Source organism: Photinus pyralis, unplaced genomic scaffold (genome assembly GCF_008802855.1).
Source record: "Photinus pyralis isolate 1611_PpyrPB1 unplaced genomic scaffold, Ppyr1.3 Ppyr1.4_LG1, whole genome shotgun sequence".
In the NCBI taxonomy this organism is placed as follows: domain Eukaryota; kingdom Metazoa; phylum Arthropoda; class Insecta; order Coleoptera; family Lampyridae; genus Photinus; species Photinus pyralis.
In genome coordinates, this window is record NW_022170249.1 from 58726907 (window position 1) to 58748436 (window position 21530).

Below are 21530 nucleotides of genomic sequence, written 5' to 3' on the forward strand. Positions count from 1 at the left end.
AAAGATTGTATGAGATAGCGCACTGTTTCTGTATGCTCCACCCGTTAAATTACACTCGACGTGTATATTAGTAGCGTTGATTATTTGCACGTCCGGATCAGATTCATGGGTTCTACCTCCTTTATACAATTTAGGAGAGAAACCGAGCATGCGACCGATGGAGTTCGATTTCCTAAAGTCAATATCGTGTATGGTTTTCATTTCGCATTTTAGCGTATTATTATTAGGTCTCAACATAAAGTCCATCGAATTGGTTGGTTCGTTTATATGATGCTGTAGAATCCTGTTGATCTCTTCAATTTCATACGCGCCACTCGGAATGGTAATCTCTTTGAAGATGCTATCGGCCGCTGCATAGTAAAATTTGTTGTTTCCCTCAAATATATTGCGTATAGAATTACAGCCGTAAAAGCCAACCAACCCTAATCCATATTGATAATTATGGTCTAGTTCGATCGGCGGAAAATATGAGGTGCTGAGGACGTTGCCGGCACCTGTTAAGGTGAACGTTTGAGACATGACTGATGAAGTAAACAAACTCTAGGTTCAATTATTTATTATACAGAAAATTTAAACATAAATGTCCACATATCAGCGTATTATAATTTTGCTCCCTAGTATAATTGTATATGATGTTGCATCCGGATAAATATTTAACTATTTCTATTGGTGGCGTCAAGTCGCCGAAGCTATCATAGTAAACTGCCTTCATGCCGCGTTTCTTGAAAGCAACCCAATGCGTACCTCTTCCTTTAGCATCATCCAGGTTTACGATAGCGCACTCGTTTAAATGAGGTTTTCGCGGTAATGTATCACGCATAAACACTCCTCTGAAGAAGGGTACGTCTTTAGCATACTTCACAAGATCCGAGTCCGTTAATGCTTTTCGCGGCAAATTTAAAAGTTTTTTGTCGGATATGGTTTTAAATACAAGGCGTATCCCGTTTTACGCGGTTGAAGATACAGCGAACTGCCTTGTTTGCCCAACGAGGCGGCCTCCATTGCCATGTTATGCCGTTTATTTTCCTCCAGCTGCTTCTTCGCGGCCGACGCATCGTTAATTGCTTTAGCTATACCGCTAGCTCCACCGGCCATTGCGCCCGCAGCCGAAAGACCGGCAAAGAGCGGTACTAGGAACGGAAGAAAACCTCCGACTTTAGGTATTGGTATCACTCGCGGCACTCTCACTCTTTGCTTACCGCCTGCAGCTTTAACCGCTCTCTTGGCGGCCAACAAACTTATTTTGATAAGTTTATTCAAGTTTTCCGATGATGATAGGCCTTTTATTGAATTTCGAATTGGCGTTAAAACTCCACCTCTAAACGAACAAGTCTTCTTCTTTTTCCCGCGCTTTGCGATACGTCGTGTTGCTCCCATGCCAAGCTTCCTTTTGGCCTTCATTGCTCCAGCTACGGCTAATGCTGCTGCTTTCTCTCCAAAACTAGCGTCCTTTGCCTTTACACGATCCCAAGCTCGAATTTGAAGTTCTTTATCGGCCCGATGACGATTCTCAACGTCTTTGAATTGATTGTATGCGATGTCGTGTTGCTTGCATGCAGCGTCCAACTGATTTATTCCTTGATCACCCCGAGCTAGACGCTGCTGTAGTTTGGTTCCCGGTCCGCAGTATTGATATCCGGGGATATGAAGTTCCACCGGCAATTTGTTTATCAAGCTGTTTATAAACCCCTTTCCTACTCGGCGATCGGCCATGAACTGATCAGTATAACTCAAACTATCGAGTAATAATGAAGTTTATGAAGCAACCTCAGCAATTGCATGTTGAGGATCATGATTTGTATACTGAATCGGAAGTGTCGGGGAAACACGGCTCATTATTTCCGGCTTCAATTAGAGCGGTCATCTGTGGACCATCGGGATCCGGAAAAACGAATGCGATGATAAGTTTATTAGAAGCAGCGAATGGTCTGAAGTTTGAAAATGTATATGTATACTCCAAGTCGTTAGAGCAGCCGAAGTATAAATATCTGGAACAAGTACTTAAACCCATTAAAGGCATTAAGTATAATGCTTATAGTGATAAGGATGACGTAATAACTCTAGAGGAGATTAGCAAAAATTCGATAATGATATTTGACGATGTTGCGTGTCTAAATCAAGATATAATTAGGGATTATTTCTGCAGAGGACGACATTCTGGTGTGGACTCGTTCTATCTTTGTCAGACATATTCCAAAATACCTAAGCAGTTAATACGCGATAATGTAAACGTTATTGTTCTATTTAAACAAGACTATATAAATTTAAAACATGTATATGATGAGCATGTTGGTAGTGACATGACCTTTGAGCAGTTTAAATTAATGGGTTCAAAGTGTTGGATGCATAAGCACGATTTCATGTGTATTGTAAAGGACTTTGATTATGGCCGATATCGACGAGGTTTTGATTGTTATATCGCACTTGGGCAACTTTGAACTACTGTTGAACAGCATCATTGAACCGGTGTGGGCAGCTTTGAACCGATGTTGGACCGCCTCTGAACCGCTTATGAACCGCTTTCGAACTGCTTTGAACCGGTTTGGACAGCTGTGAACCGATATTGGACCGCTATGAACCGCCTTTGGACCGCCTCTGAACCGCTTATGAACCGCTTTAGAACTGCTTTGAACCGGTTTTGGACAGCTGTGAACCGATATTGGACCGCTATGAACCGCCTTTGGACAGCCTCTGAACCGCTTATGAACCGCTTTCGAACTGTTTTCAACCGGTTTTGGACACAGCTTTGAACCGATGTTGGACCGCTATTGAACAGCTTTTGATTGCTACGAACCGTTTTTGCGCCGATATGAACCGCCTTTGGACCGCTATTAGAAGCACTTTTCATCGATAATCAGTTTAGTTGATTGTATGCGGGCCGTTAAGATGAACGCGCAAGATCAGGCAATTAAAAGAAAATTAACTAAAACCCGTAGCGAAATAAAACGCAAGCTTGCGGCTCTTAAAAGAGGCGAAACCGAAACATTGCGATTAGTGGAAGAGACTTATAAGCCTATAGTTGACCCATTGAAGACGCTAGCTAAGCAGGAGTTGAAAAAACAAGCGTTAACGCCAAAAGTTGAAAATAAAATTGAATATGAATCAACTCCAATGCAAGAACAATTTGCAACGCCTCGACGCACCGAAAATACTGCAGTTCGTAAACGAATTAGTTTTCCGCCCGATATTAGCGAAATAGCGCTTGACGAAGAAGAAAACGATGAAGCGGAGGAAACTACTAGATCGATTAGCAACTTATCACAGCTACATGATGATCAGCAATTTTTAGACCAGTATCATCATTTACCTCGCCATTATATCGACCGGATGATTAAGGATGCAACGGGAGAGGTCGATCACGTTCACGGACTTCGATACGATTCCGAATTCAAAGAGTGGGCTATAGGAGATTCTATAGTGCAGTTTGAAGGGCCCGATATAAACATAAAAAATACACTTTATACCGGCACTCCTGGGCTATATGAATTGCTCGTGCTTAAAAAGCCGCATAATTACTCCTTCAAGGATAGTCAATCGTATAAAGATATTTTATTAGCTACTAACGCATACAAAAGGAACTACGATCCTAGACAACAAATCATGGGTACTAAGTCGCATAAATACGTTAATATCGTGAAGCCGCTACTATCGGAACATTTTGGAGCAGGTGTGAAGGAGGTTAATAATAAACAGAAGGAGTACGTGTACTGGAATACTCCCCACGAACTAGTCGAGCGTCTCAGACTGTTACACGCATCGCAAGCAGCCGGTCATACCGGACACAACAACGAGATTTTAAGCATTGAAGAGGAGCTCCGAGAAGAAGGTATAATCGCTTAGTCCGAAAATGAGCGTTGACAAATTCGGAAGACATTCGTCCTCGAGATCATATAACGAACAGAATACCTTGCAATTTACCGCCGGTAATGATTATGATATGCAAAACAAGAGAATATGTAATGTTGCCGATCCTGCTAAGGGTAGCGATGTTGCTACAAAACAATATGTGGATAATAGTACTCGGAACGCCGCAAGCCAACAATATGATATGCGTGGTAATCGGCTAACCCATCTAGCTGATCCGGTGAACGATGGCGATGCCGTAACAAATGGATACCTACACATGTTTGTAAAATCGTTTAAGTCAATCACCGATGGTCATATGAATGTCATGCATGAAATGGAGCGCAACTTGGATGAAATTCGCGAAAAACTAGGGATGAGTCCGGTGACAGACTTTGCCGCATTGACTATGCGTGAATCTCCGCCATTTATCGGTAGTGATTTGGAAGATGACGAAGCTCGGCGTCGTCGAGGAATTGCACAGATCGGCGAGAAAAAATTTTCCTCGAAAAAGAACGATAATCAAGCATCGTGATGACCTATGGCAAGCTGATTTGGCCGAATTCACGCGATATTCTAAAGATAATCGAGGTTATAAATATATATTAACCGTAATTGATTGCTACTCCAAATACCTATGGACGCGACCCTTAAAATCGAAGAATGCTAGTGAAGTGAGCAAAAACATGACCGCTATTATGTGCGAAGGAAGAGTGCCAGTCAATTTACAAACCGATCAAGGAAAAGAATTCTATAATAAGGATTTTGAAAAGTTAATGCTGAAACATACCATCAATCATTACTCTACGTATAGCGTAAAGAAAGCGGCCATAGTTGAAAGAGTGATAAAAACTTTCAAAAATGCATTATATAAGCGGTTCAGTCTTCGCGGAAGATATAAATGGATTGATGTGCTAGCGGAAGTGACTTTAGGCTATAATAATACGAGACATTCGACTATTAAGATGAAGCCTAAAGATGTAGCTGCAAAGACATACTTACCAATGTTCCATAATATAAAGATAATGGGACCAGCTAAATTCAAAATTGGTGACGTTGTACGAATATCCAAGTATAAATCGGTGTTTTCAAAAGGCTACACTCCGAACTTTTCTACCGAATTATTCAAGGTGGTTAAAGTAAAAGTTGGCAATCCCGTTACGTACTTATTGGAGGATTCATTTGGTAAACCAATAATGGGGCAATTCTACGCGGAAGAAATGCAGAAAACTGCTCATCCGGATATATTTCTTGTTGAGAAAGTGTTACGGCGTAAAGGAGACCTGCTCTACGTTCGATGGCTTGGCATGGATAAATCACATGACTCGTGGATTAAAAAATCAGATTTTGTATAACTTGTGTTTTATTATTATAAGTACACATGCTATTATATTTTACAATGAATAAATATGATTATGAACATACGCACTTGATTTCCTATCCTAATAAAGTAATTTACAAAGAATACATATGATTAATAGCTATTATACATTTAATTTCATGTCCTAATAAATACCTATAATTACAAACATACTCCCTAATTACTTATCCTAAGTCCATTTCAGCGGGAATACTATAATGTCCCCAAGGCAGCGTATCGATACCATTTGGCATCAAATACCTCTTATTATCGTTGTTACTAAGAGCAATTTTATGCTGCTCCATACTATATACATGATGATTTTTTGATATGATGCTGCTTTGGGTGACACTTTTAGTAATCCCGCTCCTTAAACATTCTAAATAATCATTGAAACTTAGTCTATTTTTTACAATATAATCTCTAATACCTTTTAATTTCATTACATCATTGTCGCTATCCATAGTTTTATAACTGTACATTTTAGATGCCAAAGCCACCCAATCGGTTATGATTCTACCGCCCAATTCATCCTTCATCATTCCTAGCACTTTTCCATTACATCTAGGGATATTATAGATGTTGTTTTCAGGATAATCAGACGTATCGAATCGTGAAATATTTGCACGTATCAATTCGTATGCATCATCACATACCATCTCGTACACGAGGCTATCGGTATCCATGTACAACAATTTCAAGCGGTCGTCGCTAAACTGATGCTGCATAAAGTTATAATGAAAATCGTACATTCTAGTTTTCGAAATTTCCAATATTGCCATCCCAACATATAGCGGTTTATTAAATAGAATTTCTGTTTTGGATAGCTCGATAGCCAATAATTCATCATCGAAGATCTCTCTGCTATGGAAATTGGGCTGGGATATATAATAATTGGCTCCGTATCTACCACTCCACCGGGTAACAAGCTTAATAATGCGATGGTTCCGCACATTCTCCATCGTTTTTCCGAAATTTGCATTATTTAATAATTTATATAGATTTTTTTCAAAAGCGTTAGTGGCTTGCGCTCGTAACCTTGCGTTCAAGTCTATATATGGTTTTAACCAGCAAGATTGTTTAAAGTTAATAGCCCGGTGAACTCTTTCAAGGATGAGACCTGCTTGAAGACATTGTTTTAAATTTCTATAGTGAATAACATATCTAGTTTTTGAATGCAAGGTTGCGAGCAATTTCTTATTTTTAGCGCCCGGTGGAGTGTCGTGTTCAACGCAGAAAGGAATGGATTTATGTTGATCGTGCAATTGCCTGGGATACAATAAATCCACCTCTAAAATGAGACCTTCGACCGCATCATCAGGTGTATTTAATATCGCTTCAGGAGTTAATGACTTTAATTTAGCCTCACTAAGCCACTTAAAATTATTTAAAGGTAAACACTGGCTTTGAGCCCACCCATACAAGTTAACCATATCCATATACATGATATGAGTAGGGGGTTTAGTAGGATCGTAATTCTTCCCATTCAGATATTTATTATTGGCCTTGCTGTATTTCGTACAGCATTGCGTTATGCCTCCCCTTATACCTTTTTCAACAAACAACATCATATCAACATCTGTGAGCAGCTCGAGTTTAACTTTGGTGTAATTCAGCATGCATTGCCACGTGTATCCGGGCGCTGTGAAAAAGAATGCTGGATCGAGTTTATGCGTTGTTATGCACTTTTCTCTAAAATTGGTGAATACATCTGCAAGTATAAGCACATCGCTCATCAGATAAAGATCGCTATATTGACCCAAGTTTTGAGTGTCAAATTTTCGCCAAACGTTTCTAGCATGCGAATATTCCTGATCTGAAATGTGCGACTGCCTCAACTTGCTGTAAAATTGTATCTTTTCCGGTAAATTGGTTTCATTAAATTTTTCCCAACTATCCATAATATATTCATACGGATACACGCCCTTTTTAGTTAAAAGTTTCAGCTGCTCATCATTTAAATGGCTTAACGTGCTACGCAAAATTTTGAAATCGTCAAACTTTAAATAGGACGCTAGATTATCTAATGATTCGCTCATGAAGCGATACGAATCTACGAATCTGAATTCGACATCTGCATTCTCCATTTTCTTAGTAAATGAAATGTAACGCTCCTTATTCTTAGGTAGCAGCGTGACTCTCCCAGGAATAGCTTGAGCAATATCCTTAATTATAAAATGACTGTCGTATCCACTAAAATTATGAAAAAATATGGGTATCATATGTGGTGCTTTATAACGTAAATTGCAGGCCTGATGGGCACTACCGCGAAACCGACCTGTAAAGTGGCAGTGATCGCGAACTTTGACTTGGGGCGGTAAAATGGGTCCTTCACAAATATGACAATAGGTGGATGCATTATATCCCAACATTTGCAAATCATTTAACGGTTCCATTTGCACTGGGTTAATGAAATATTGTTGTAAATTGTTTGAAATTTCTTCAAGTTCACTGGTAAACCAATTAATACATTGCTCACCCCTCTGCAGGCGGAACCTCGACAATGAATTATCAAAGGTGCAATGCAAATAATATGCAATGCTACATACGTTATGCTGCTTATACTTTACGGTGTTTTGCGTCTCATCATCCTGAAAATCTTGTACCAAACATTCCAAATCACAATAAATGATGAAAGGAGCGGTCTGTTTGAATTCATGGTTCTTGAAATATACATGTGAACCGGGCTCTGGCATATTTATTTTACACTTATTAACTAACTTACAATCTAACTCCTGTGCATTAAGTTTATCTGGTGAGCTAAAATAGTGGAGACACCTATCGCAAATATACAGCTTTCCATGTCCCTTCGTCAACTGTGAACGTACCAATCTCGACAAATCTTTGATCCAACAGAAATGAAATCGAACCGCTTCATCGGGTTCCTCACTATTGTGAGCGGTAGCATTATTCTCAATATCCTTTTCAATTTCATAATTCTGCTGGATCATGAGTAAATTAACGTGATTCGCTTTTTTTTCGGTGTTAAGATAAATAGGAACAGTGACATAATCGGATTGCGTTTTTCTAGTAAGGCCGTAAATATTGATAGATAAATTTGGATTTTGTTTTAAAAATTTTTGGAGTTGGTCTAAAGACATGGGGAAGCTAATACCATCAAAATTTAAGATTTGCGCATAATATGGATAAGAAGAGATACGATTGGTGTGGAGGGTAGCGGGGAAGAGGGCTGATGACAACACCCATCCAAAACACGCTTCATCATTATTTTTAACATTGATGACCGCTTTTTTAACTTGAATTTCTTTAGGTAATTCTATAAAGGACGAGGCGTGCATTAAAGTCACACTGTTTACGTTCAGAGTCAACGAAATTATCTTGGACAACCCCCACCCACTGTCCTGTTCCTCAAATTGCATTAAGCGCTCCATCAAATAATCCACCGCGTTATTATTAAATAATTGCTTCAAGTTAGCTTCACTTAAATCGCTAGATAAAATAGTAAAATTCTTAGTTAAAAAACTAAATTCCCTACATGCTAGTGCTTCATCATTCTTATTCAACGAGGGCTTTACAAATTCCGCGCAAAACTCAAAATTTGTTTTCAGCGGGCTATTATATTTGGGATAGATGTCTCTAATCTTAGTGATAAATAACTTACAGCTATCGTTAAAAAATGATCCTAAAGTCTTATGTCCTAGATTAATAATAATACCGGTACTCACACGCGATTTAAATGCGGTAGCCAAATCTCGCCATTCCACCAACGGTCTTCTACCTAGGGAGGAGCCGGCAATAGACTTCCCCAACTGGTTAATAAGCACCTTGTAGCGTTCCATTTTACCAGCCACAGCTGCAAGGTGCCGTTTATCTCCACCCGTTAGCGGCTCTGCTAGCGTAGATTGGATTTGCCTAAGATTGGCATCGATGATGTTGATGAATTTTGGAACCTTGCTAGCAGAGCCGAGATTATAATTTTTATAGAAATGGGCAATCATTTCAAGCGTTGCATTCACATTGTCTAAAATATGAGCCATTTTTCCTAAAATATCTTCATTAAAATGCCTAAAGTTTTATTTGAGATAAAACACTCTTACCTGATTTTCGCTGCTTAAAAGAGGATTTCTGCTTTGAAGTAGTAGTTGAGACAGTCTGCTCTCATACACATAGGTACAAATGCAATGACTTAATTGAAATGCGTCAGCTTAAATACATTTCGATAAGAGATAAGAGACGGGATGCTGCTTCCGCTCAGAAATTTCTAGAAACACTGACAGGATGCTGCATCCGCTATGATTAGATATAAAATTGAAATAAAAGCCGAGTGCAGTTAACGTCTCAGTCAGTGATTCGAGCGAACTAGTTTGCGGCGTTATTTGGTGAGTATGATTTTAATGACTAATTTTGTTAAGTAGCGGTTAGATTATTCATTTTTTCACTTATTTATTTGTTACAGATATTTACTGCTCATAATAATGGAAGAATTTGATTTCGCTTCCTTGAACTCATCTACCTATTGTAAGCCATTCATAAATGCAAAAAATCTGGAAATCGGAAATAAATACCCAATTACTGATATCGGCGTAATCGGTACCAAGTTTGGAGATCGAATTATGGTCGAAACCGAAACCTTCAAATGCATACTGCCGCAGCGTTACCATACATACCTCACAGAAGAAAATCGGTTAGAGTCCCTCAAGTTGGCCCTAACAAATAAAGTTGTATTTATATCTAGTATAGGAGCGGTAGGCTCAACAACGAATTTACAAATAATTACATAACCCTAATTTGAAATATGAATAAAGGTGTTAACCATTATTGATGATCCTTTGAAATATTTCTTTTACTACCCTGCACCTCTACAGCGACCCACCATCACCTCGTTATAGGTTAATACGTCTCTCATTTATAATAATCTTGCGCAACATCGCTCGGCGAGAGGCTCAAAAGGAGTCTAATTATATCGAGACGAAGAGCGAATTGTTAAGTTTAAGTGTAAATGACTTATTTATTGAAAATATGGATCAAGATTCCGACCGTATTTCAAAGAGATTGTGAGCTGCGTAATCGAATACGATGTACAAAACATTGGAATCAGCCATGGCAGCGCACCCACATCGATGGCCCAGCGCCGTTAATGATTTATTGTAGAGATTGTATTATGGCGGAGCGTACACAAAAAACTTTGTAGCTTCATAATTTCTAGCATTACATTTTGTATATGTAGGTATTTATTATATGCATTAAAATAAAATGGTTATCTATTACACCTTTAAGCGTCTTATCATAGCTGCTATAAATAAACACTATTGCGACTTGCGAGATTGCAGCTTCCCATCCTAATTATAATAACAAACAACTAAATTTCGCGCGCTGTTACTAAAACCTACGTCGCAGGTAGGGTTAGCTGCGCCAACCATTATTGATGATCCTGTGAAATATTTCTTCTACTACCTCTACAGCGATCCACCATTACCTATTATTAAAGGTTAATACGCCTATAATAATCTTGCGCGCTTTCTCAATATAGAAATGTAAAGCGCGCCTATTTATAAATGTTATCACTGCAAGCGAGATTGCAGTTTCCTCTTTCAATTACGCGCTTTTTCTAAAAACATAATAGGAGTAGCTCCCGCTCCTACGAAATAGCTTATACGGCCTAGGGGTATCTCCCGCTCCTACTGCTACCCTCTACGCCCCTGCAATCGCGCTCCCCCCCACATTCTAACAATACTTGAACTGCTAAACGTTCATAGCTCAAAGCCTCGCCTAGCTCAGATGGTTAAGGCGGCAGATTCGTAATTCACGTATCGACGGTTCAAATCCTCGACGCAGCCTTTTTTTCAGACAAATATTTCACAAGCTATGACGCGTTTCCTGGTCCAGAAACAACGGAAGCAAAACACGCAAAATGTGACGTCACAAAATGGCCGACTCACGCGCTCCCATTGGCTCACACCGCACCACGTGACCACAATACTCGATTCTCATTGGCGTGACGTCACTTCCTGGTCTAGAAGTCCCTTTGCTCATCTACTAATACCTAGCCTTAGTTCAGAATAAATTCAAAACATTGCCTGAACGTTTAAGGTGCGACAACGGGGGAGAATATATTTCTCACGAATTTAGAAACCATAGTAAACAAAAGGGTGTGCAATTGGAGTACACAGTACCTAGAACTCCAGAACAAAACGGTGTGGCAGAGAGACTCAATCGTACAATATTGAACAAGGCACGATGTCTAATATTTGAATCCAGCTTGGAAAAACATTTTTGGGAAGAGGCTGTAGCAACGTCAGTCTACCTCATAAACCGTACACCTACGTCTACTTTGCCCGACAAAACAACACCCGCTGAGATATGGTATGGCCAAAAACCTAACCTCAACAAAATCCGTGTGTTCGGTTGTACGTCCTATGTGCATATACCGACAGAGGACCGAAGAAATAAATTAGAACCGAGAAGTCGGAAAATGTTTTCGGTTGGCTACACCGATAATGGATACCGACTTTGGGATCCTATAAAGGGAAAAGTCGTTTCCGCAAGAAATATTGTGTTCGACGAAACAATGCAGAAGAGGATGAATATACCACAAGATGTTGAAGTAATCGTACCTCAAGATCGAGAAGAAAAAGATCGTGATGAATTGGACCAAGAGTCAGGAAGTAGATCTGAAGAGGACAGTAACAACATGAGTAACGACATGACCGAGGACACGATAAAAGATTCGAATACTGATGCAAGACCCAAGACAAGAGCAGGGAGAAAAATAAATCTACCCAAAAGATACGAAGATTTTGCAATGGACTATGACGAAGATCTTTTTGCTGCCTTATCTGCAGGGAATTTATTAGATGATGTACCCCAGTCATACAACGAAGCTATCGCTTCAGGAGAAGGCTGGGAAGGAGCCATCGAAAGCGAACTACAAGCTCTGGAGAAAAACCGTACATGGCAAATAGTCGAAAGGCCGAAGAATGAAAAAGTAATCGACTCAAGGTGGATCTTTAAAGAAAAGGAGATCGGCAAAGAAAAAGTGAAAAAGGCAAGGTTGGTGGCGAAGGGATTTCAGCAGAACAATCCAAGCTACGAAATGTATGCACCCGTGGCTAGGATGGTGACACTACGAGTGTTATTAGTGATGTGCCTCGAAGAAGATATGTATGTGGGTCAGTTAGATGTGAAGTGTGCTTTCCTGAACGGAGACCTGAAACGGCCTGTGTACATGAACATACCTCAAGGACTAAAGGTAAATTCTAATCTTAATAATGTAGTATGTAAGCTTAACCGTGCATTGTATGGACTGCGCGAAGCACCAAAATGTTGGTACGAGAAGCTGCATTGCCATTTAGTAAGTATAGGGTTGCAACGATCAAAGTCAGATCCCTGTCTTTACTATAATCAAGATACTTACCTCTTAGTGCATGTTGATGATTTGGCAATATTCTCTAAATCTTTGGATAAGTTAATCAATTTAAAAGGTAAACTAATGTGAAATTTTGAAATGAGAGATTTGCACCCTAATGCCTGTAAAGAAATAACTTTAGGTTTAAACATAATTAAAACTAAAACTACACTTTTTGTTAACCAGAAAGATTTAATATGCAAAGTGTTATGCCAGTTTGGAATGAATAAGTGTAAAAGTTTAAGTACACCTATACGCAGTAAGTATGTAATCCGCCGGTTCTGGACCAGATTTTGGGCACGACAAAAATTTTTACTTTTCTTCAAATATTCACTATATTTTAATCATTTAATTCAAAAACTAGTAATTTTACCCCATTATTACATGAATTTCATCAATCCGATCACAACGATAATTATACATATATTCTGGATCACCTCCGTTCACAAAAAAACCCTCCTTTAAATATATATAAAAATTTCAAAAATCCTTCACCATTTTCATGCAGGATTTATTTAAGTAGTTTTAAATATTTTTTTACAAATAAATGACTATGGATTTTACCAACCTAAATAATAAAACCCATTACAAACCTTTCATGAATTTCAAAGATTTAAAAGTTGATCAAAAATATAAAATTACAGATATCAACACATTAAATTACGGAAATAGAATAGTAGTAGAAACAGATGATTTTAAATGTGTCTTACCGCCAAGATTCTACAATCAATTCATGAAAAATAATCTTCTAGAAACTTGCAAAGACTGTTTAGCCAATAATGATATCTTCATAACAAATACTGGAACTAATTTAAAATTTACTTAAAGATTATATCCAAGGTGTGTGATGGTAATAAAAACCATTTTCAAAATTCACTTTGTAAACCAAAGGTTTTATGTTGATAAATAGACTAAAAACACCTAGAACAACCGCTGAAATTTTCTATAATAAAAGAAATCACATAACTCCTGCAACAATAGACAAAAAAATTAACGCATCTGCTACAACGAGAAAAAGAAGGAAATTATTGGTTTTAATAATTATATAAATATTAACAATAGACAACAAAAGGTGTTTGAAATGAAATTATTAATTTTATCTATTTTTCCCTTACTCGGAATCCCGATTAAGGAAAATTTATTAAATTCTTTTATTAATTTTCCATTTATAAAAATTATCTTATAATTTCAAAGAGTATTTTATTAAGAATATTTAGTCGTCTTCATCAAATTCTTCAACAGATTTTTGATTCTTTTTAGTTAGTTCACTAATTATACCAACATTTATTAATATTTCCGTAATCCGTAATGGAATTTCTTTCATTTTTTGTATAGCTAAATAATCTGGATCAATATTATCATTCATAATTGAATTTTCACTATTAATATTACAATCACCTTCAAATCTGATTTTAAATTCTATTGTTTTATTTTTGTAATTTAATTTCCAAATAATTCAAAAAGGAAATAGAAAACTAATATGGTTTTTACGTCTTAAAATCTCATTAAACTCATTATTATATTCAGTGTTTTCAATAACTTTATAATAATTATTAATAAAATCATCAATAGATACACATTTATGTTTTGATTCTTTAATATAAAAATTTCCAAACTTTAGCATAATGGATGTATATCTTTCATGTTTCCCTAAAGTTGTGTCAATAAATTTATATTCAGAAAGTAATTCAGAAACTTTTCTGTTTTCATCAATTTCTGATTCTAGAAAAGAATTTATAATTTTCTTGTATAAATCTACAAAAACTTGACTAACTTTATTTAAATTAATTGCACAATTATATGTATCCTTAAATTTTAATATTGCAAAGCTTCCATTAACTTTACAAAGAGCTTTGATTTTTTCTTTATCATCTTCATATCGAATAGATCTCGAGTAATAGTCAGTTTTTTTTATTTTTTTACAATTTGAATCTAGTGAAATTTTAGATAAATCACAATTATTATCAGAAGAAATAATATCAAAATTATCTAAAACTTTAATAACTTCTTCAACATTTCTTCCATCGATTTTATTTGCCATGATTTATTACAAAAAAATTTTATCAATATTATAACAAAAAATTTAACTAATTTTATAACCATAAGGAAGTGTATTAATATTATCAATTAAATACCTTTTATCATCATAAGGTGAAAGAGCAATTTTATTTAATTCTGTTGTATATAATTTTAATTTTTTAGATGTAATATTATATACTATTTGATGATTTATTTCATTATTCATTAAACAATTCTTATACATTTCAAACTTAATTTTTTTAATATTACACTTCTTAATTCCTTTGCAGACTTTCTTTTCATTTATATCATTTCTAAACGCATACATCTTAGATCTTAGTCCAACAAATTCTCTTAATGGTTTTCCTAGATATTCATCTTTAAATAATCCTGGAACTTTTTTATTTACTTGAGGAATTCCGTCTATTAAATAATCTGATGTATCAAAATAATCTAGATTATTTTTTATATCTTCATAAATATCTTCTGTTTCAATAAATACTATAAATGAATCGGTATCTGTTGCTAGTAATTTTATTTTATCATTATATTTTTTCTTCAAGAAATTATAATAAAATTTATACATAAGTAATTTGGATAATTCTAATACAACAAAACCACCATAAATTGGTTTATTTAGTTTTATTTTAGTTTTTATTTTATGAAGTAAAACGACATCGTCATCAATTATGGTTCTTGTTGCATAGATTTTATGTTCATCAAATTTTACTAATGAATTTATTAATTTAACATCACATCTTTTTCTAACATTTTCCATTTGTTTTCCATAAACCGCATTATTCATCAACTTATAAAAATCTTTTTCAAAATCATTTTTAGCTTCTTGTCTTAATTTAGTATTCTTATCAATATATGGTTTTAACCATGCTTTTTGTTCAAATGATATACAATTAATAATCTTTTTAAGAACTATTCCTTGTTTAATACATTCTTTCAGCATTCTATAATCAATTACATAATCTTTCTTTGATTTAAGAGTGTTTATTAATTTAGTATCTTTTGGAAGATTTCCAATTTTCTTATTAATTAATTCTTTTTGAAAAGGAGATAGTTCATCATAATTCGGTTTATAATGTTCTGGTAACATTGGATAATCTTTAAACTTTTCATGTAATTCTTCTGGTATATCTAAATCAACAATAAATGTATACCCATATTTATCATCATCTTCTAATTTTAAAATTTTTTCTTCAGTAAATCCATTAGGTCCATTATGATTAGTAAATTTTCCTATTGGTAAAGGTTGACTTAATGAATGACCATATAAATTGTTTGCATCCAAATATAAAATATAACTGATGTGTTTCTTACTATTATATATTCCTATTTCCTCAGCTTTTTCTCTACTCAATTTAATTGTTTTACAAGTTTTTTCATCATAGAAATAACAATTATTTGCTAATGCGTGTCTGTGTGGAATCATAGATATTCCGCCTCTAATTCCCTTTTCATAAATTTCATATGTTTTTTGATCGGTAATTAATTCCAATTTTTGTCTTGTTTCTTTTAATGATGCAGCATCAGCTAAATTAGGTGCAGAAATATAATAAACCGGATCTAATTTATAATTATCGTAGCAAGTTTGTCTAAAATTATCAAAAACATCTTTTAGTAATATTGCATCTAATTTTAAATATAAATCATGATATTCTCCAAAGTTTTTACAATTAAAATGTTTATATACTTCATTAGCAAATGTTAAATCATCTATATTTTTATCATTAAGAGTAGAATACCAATCTTTCTTATTTAACGGAATGTTTTCTCTAAATTTAGAATAATCATCAACCCATTCATATGGATAAATACCTTTTCTTAAAACTAAATGTAAATCTTGTTTTTTAAACTCTTTCAATATATTTTGAAATTTTTTATAATCAATTACTTTACTTACATTATTATCACATTTCTTACATTTAGCTTTTAATTTTAAAATATTATTTTCATCAATTGGTAATATAGTAATATTATTTATTTCTTGCTTTGACCTACATTTTGAACAATAACAATCATTTACTTCTGCTAAATTATTTATCGCCTTATCTAAACTTGTGCTTATAAAACGAAATGAATCAATAAACCTAAATTCTATAATTACGTTTTGCTTATCACCTTTTTTTTTAACTATCATTTTTGAATTACATTCAGAACACCATTGAATTATTTTATTCTCTTCTTTTGTTTTACATTTTTTACATATAGATATATCATTTTTTTGATTATATTTATCAACAATAACCTTTTTAGAAAATGTAATAAAATTTTCTTTAGTATTTGGAATTATGTTAATATCTTCATCTTCATCTTCATTTTCATCTTCGTCTTCACTTAATTTTAATATCCATTTTAAAAATAATTTTGAATCATATCTTAAATTATGAATTATTATTGGAATAAATTTAGGTAATTTTAAATTTAAATTACATTTATTACATAAAGCAGATCTATATTGTCCATTTACATGATTGTGATCTCTTACTTTGTATACCTTTTTTCCATCAAATTCTATACCACATATATCACAATTCGTAGCATTCATATAATTATTTATATCATCAATATTATTCCACCTCATTGGTATATTAGTTTTTCTTATTTTATTATATTCTTTTCCAAGTCTAATTAATTCTTCATTAAATTCTTTCATTAATAAATCTACATCTTCATTTCTAATTAAAGTATTACAATTTGAATAAAAACTAAAACTGTTTGGAATATGTTCATGAATATGTTTTGATGATTCTCCTATGTTTTCACTTATTTTCTTAAGAGTACATTCAAAATCAAGACTAACAACAAACGGATGAAATTGTTCAGCTCCATTTGAAATATATTGTCTAATACTGTTTCTAGGCATTTCAATAATAGTTTTTTCATGTACACAATTCTCAATATGTTCATTTAATTTGTCTCCACTATCAAATACTTTATGACATTTCATACAAATAGGCATACGCTTATCTCTTTTATGGATTTGACCACTCAATAAACCAGATATATTTTTTATTCCCACAACATGACTATTATATAATAATAAATTTACATGTTTTTCTACTGTTTTATATTTCCAGCTTGTATGTAATAGTTCAAAATTACTGTTATTAAATTCATATACATTAATAGATATATTAAGAAACTCTTCATAAATTTCGATATTTTCCTTAGTTATTTCTACAGGATAATTCATTTTCAATTCTTCATATTTTGATATATCATATTGATTCGGTCTATCAGAATGATCACTAACTGGATTTAAAATAGATTCTAAAGCATATTCAATACATCTTAAGTTTTCTTTCATTAAACACTTAAATTTATTATTTTTAATATTTTTAATATTAATACAACATTTTTTATTTTTAATGAATGGTGGTAATTCAACATATGTTCCACCACGAAGAGGATTATATTTATCAGAACACAAATCCACTCTAACGATTTCATCAAATACAAATTTAGTATTCTTTGCATTAAAAGATTCCATCTTTCCTATTATATTAGTTTTAGATTCTTCGACAACACATTCAATAACGTTTGTTTGGTTTAATGTTATATAATGATTTTGAGAATGAGAATGATATTTATATAGTTCATTTGTGGCATTATTTTTATATTGAACAACAGCTATAAATTTAATGGTTACTGATTTTTTTCTATTTAATTCATTATTAATAAGATTAACTACTTTCTCTTTAATGTTATCAAAGAATAATCCAATATCATATTTTCCAGATTTACAATAAATTGAATAATCTGTAACCATATTTCCCCAAGCTCCTTTTGATTTTATTATTTGAACATCATCAACTTCATTTCTATATTCTTTTGAATTAGATATTTGAAAATCATAATCTTCAAAATTTTGAATAAATTTATCTGCTTTACGTTTTCTGTTAATTTCATATTGTGTAGAAATATTATTTATTAAAATTTCTTTTCTCATTCTGTTCAGTCCTTTAATTCCTAAAGATTTTGCTAACTGTCTAAGATCAACAACTCTCATCGAATTCAAGTTATCCATTTATTAGAAAAAATTTTTATTAATTTTTTTTAAAATAATTATTAGCTTGACATTTTTTACAAATATAATTATGACCATCACTATTACTTTTATTATTATGAAAATTCTCTAACGGTTTCTCTATTTTACACACAGAACATTTTTTAATTTTATTTAATCTTCTCCTATGAATATTTGTTTCTATATGTTTATCTATATAGGTTTTAACAATTTCTTCACCACATTCACATTTTAGTTTTTCATATATTTTATCTTTACGAGAAATATAATGATCTCTAACACAACCTTTACACCATCCTCTTAATCTATCCTTAGTTCTATTATTTTTATCAAAACATTCTAAAGGTTGTTCTTTTTTACACTTAGTACAAATCTTATTCATTTATATATATAAAATTTTATTAATTTTATTAAGAAACTTTTGATAATTCTTCTTTATAAAAACTACCAATAATTTCCTCACCTTTTAAATCTTTTATTTTGTATGTAATCGGTTGTGTATCTAAAACATTACTAATAATAAAAATTTCTTTGGTATAATTCGGAGTATAACCTCTCTTAAATGTTTTTCTTTCTAAATATATTCTAACTTTATCACCAACTTTATATTTTGTAGATTTATCATAACTTTCTAAAGGATACAAGTTTTGTCTTACCCTTTTTTCATTCTTTTTTAAACTAGCTTCAGTTGGTGTCATTTTAATACTCGTATGAAATGAATTATTATAATTATAAATTAAATCTTGTAAAACATCAATCCATATTTTAGTCTGATTAGCCGTAAAATATCTAAACATAAGACCTCTTAAGGTTCTATTAAATCTTTCCACTATTTGGGCCTTAGTTTCATTTTGGGTGGTAAACCAATGAATATTATGTTTCTTAAATAATTCCTGAGTGGTTTTATTAACAAACTCTAATCCTTTATCACTTTGAATCTTTTTAGGAATTCTTTCTCCTTTAAAAAGTTTATTAAATGCTTCAGAAATAAATTCACCAGTTTTCTTTTTAATTGGAATACCCCAAGCATATTTTGAGAAACAATCTATAATTGTTAAGATATAATTGTAATGATTATTTTTTTGACTTAAATTTCTCATATCTACCAAATCTATTTGCCATTGTTCATCAATTCCTTTAACATAAACTCTTCTCCTTGTAAATTTTCGTATTATAGGTTTGTGTAAAGTATAAACATCTTGTTGTTTTAGAAATTCTTCAACTTCCCTCTGAGATAATTTAGTTTTTCTCATTAAATCTTGAATACCTGTATAACCCGTTTTCGGATCATAATATATTTCATTTAGTGTTTTTTTTTAAGACCTCCACCATTATATTTTTTTCCGGGAGTTTTTATACCATTTCCAGCTATTTTTTGTACTATCTTCGCGCCTGCAGCTCCTGCAGCACCTAATGCAGCTGCTTTTGCGGCTGGAATAATAAAAGGTGCCAATGCCGCTAAAAACGGTAGAAAACCACCATTTTGCTTTAATTGGGGAGGTGATAATTCAATATCGCATCCTTTTTTCTCTTTTTTAGCTTTCTCAATGTTATTAATTTGTCTTTGAGTTAAATTAATTTTTTGATTAGGATTTTGAAACTTTAATCTCAACGAACATGAACTTTTATTCTGAAAACAAGATTTTAATTTCTGTTTCTGGTTATCTGATAAATAAACGTTATACGGAATGTAAGTTGTCATTTATATACAGAAAAATTCATTAATGTATGTTAAGTTGCCTAGAAGTTAAATCGTGAATCAAGGTTTATCATGTGCTTTTCCTACTTATTTTTAGTAGTTATATAAGCACCGTATGAGAATGACACAAAAAATTATTCATTTTAATCAAGTAATTCAAAGTTATGTGAATGGGGCAAGTAATTCCTGTAGAAGAAGTAATTATTAATTGCAGGTAAGTTTAATTTTTTAAAATATAATTTAAACATTTGTTTTTTCAGAAATGCTGCAAAAAGTTGACAAGTGTGTTAATGGCTGTATCTTACAAAATTTAGTTTACATTTTTAAAAAACTCAAGACTGAGAAGAGGACATATTCCATATGGTTTTTGAAACAAGACATCCCCCTGACTTTAAGAGAAGATTGCGAAAGTTTTATAATGATTTTGTTATGTATCGTGTAAACTGCTAAATTGTGGTTACAATTTTTCAAGGTTTTTACTTATTTCCGCAATATGCAGATAAGTTATCAAAACGGCAGATTCTGCCGTTTTCTATAAATAATTAAATATCGTATGATAAAAATATTGAAACTGTATGAAAAGAAATAGGATTAAAATCAGGATTATGTTCAGATGGATAACTTTCTTTAAATTTAATTTCAAGTAAGTCATTTTCCTTAAAAGGTATATATCCTACTGTATTACTATATTCGTCACTATTCCTACTCATTAATAATTGTTCTACTTTATTAATATAAAGTGAAATTACACTACTATAATGCTTATTGGAACTGTGATAATTAATCTTTTTAATTTTACCATTTGATTGTAATCTGAATACATCAGGATGTTTTGTAGATTTAAAACTGTTATAATCATAATATTCCATTGAAAATACAAAAGGAGAACCAGAACTAACTTTATTATTCCATGTTTTATTTGTATTACTGTATGTAATGACATCCATAGCCGAAAAATATCCGTTTAAAATCAATTGAAAATATCGATTAGACGATTTGTCTATATCCTTCAAACTTACATATAAACCGTTATCACTTCTATGAAGAATATTATCCAGTTTACTTGAATCGATTTGACTCATTTTAAAGGTTCTGTTATCAACATATGTTTTATTTACGGCGTCTAATTCATCTTTTGGATAATCAACATTAACAATTCTTTTATTTTTAGAATTATAAACATCGTTTTCAAGCGTCAAAG

General features: G+C 33.1%; 1 protein-coding gene and 1 long non-coding RNA gene across 2 annotated transcripts; one reads left to right on the plus strand and one right to left on the minus strand.

Annotated features, from left to right (window-relative positions):
• Positions 1-5388: 5388 nt before the first annotated feature.
• On the minus strand, positions 5389-9527 carry LOC116164221. The gene is made up of 2 exons (XM_031478367.1): positions 9262-9527; positions 5389-9215 (listed from the first exon to the last, which is right to left on the minus strand). The coding sequence occupies exon 2, from the start codon at positions 9199-9201 to the stop codon at positions 5389-5391; it is 3813 nt and encodes a 1270-aa protein (XP_031334227.1). The 5' UTR covers positions 9202-9215; positions 9262-9527.
• A 10745-nt stretch (positions 9528-20272) lies between these two features.
• Positions 20273-21223, plus strand: LOC116177553. Its single transcript, XR_004146760.1, has 2 exons — positions 20273-20543; positions 20590-21223. It is a non-coding gene; the product is annotated as an uncharacterized LOC116177553 (long non-coding RNA).
• The last annotated feature ends 307 nt before the right edge of the window (positions 21224-21530 follow it).

What these genes read in the sequence shown, in the direction of transcription:
- LOC116164221 (XM_031478367.1), bottom strand. Translation starts at nt 9,201, where the DNA reads ATGGCTCATATTTTAGACAATGTGAATGCAACGCTTGAAATGATTGCC.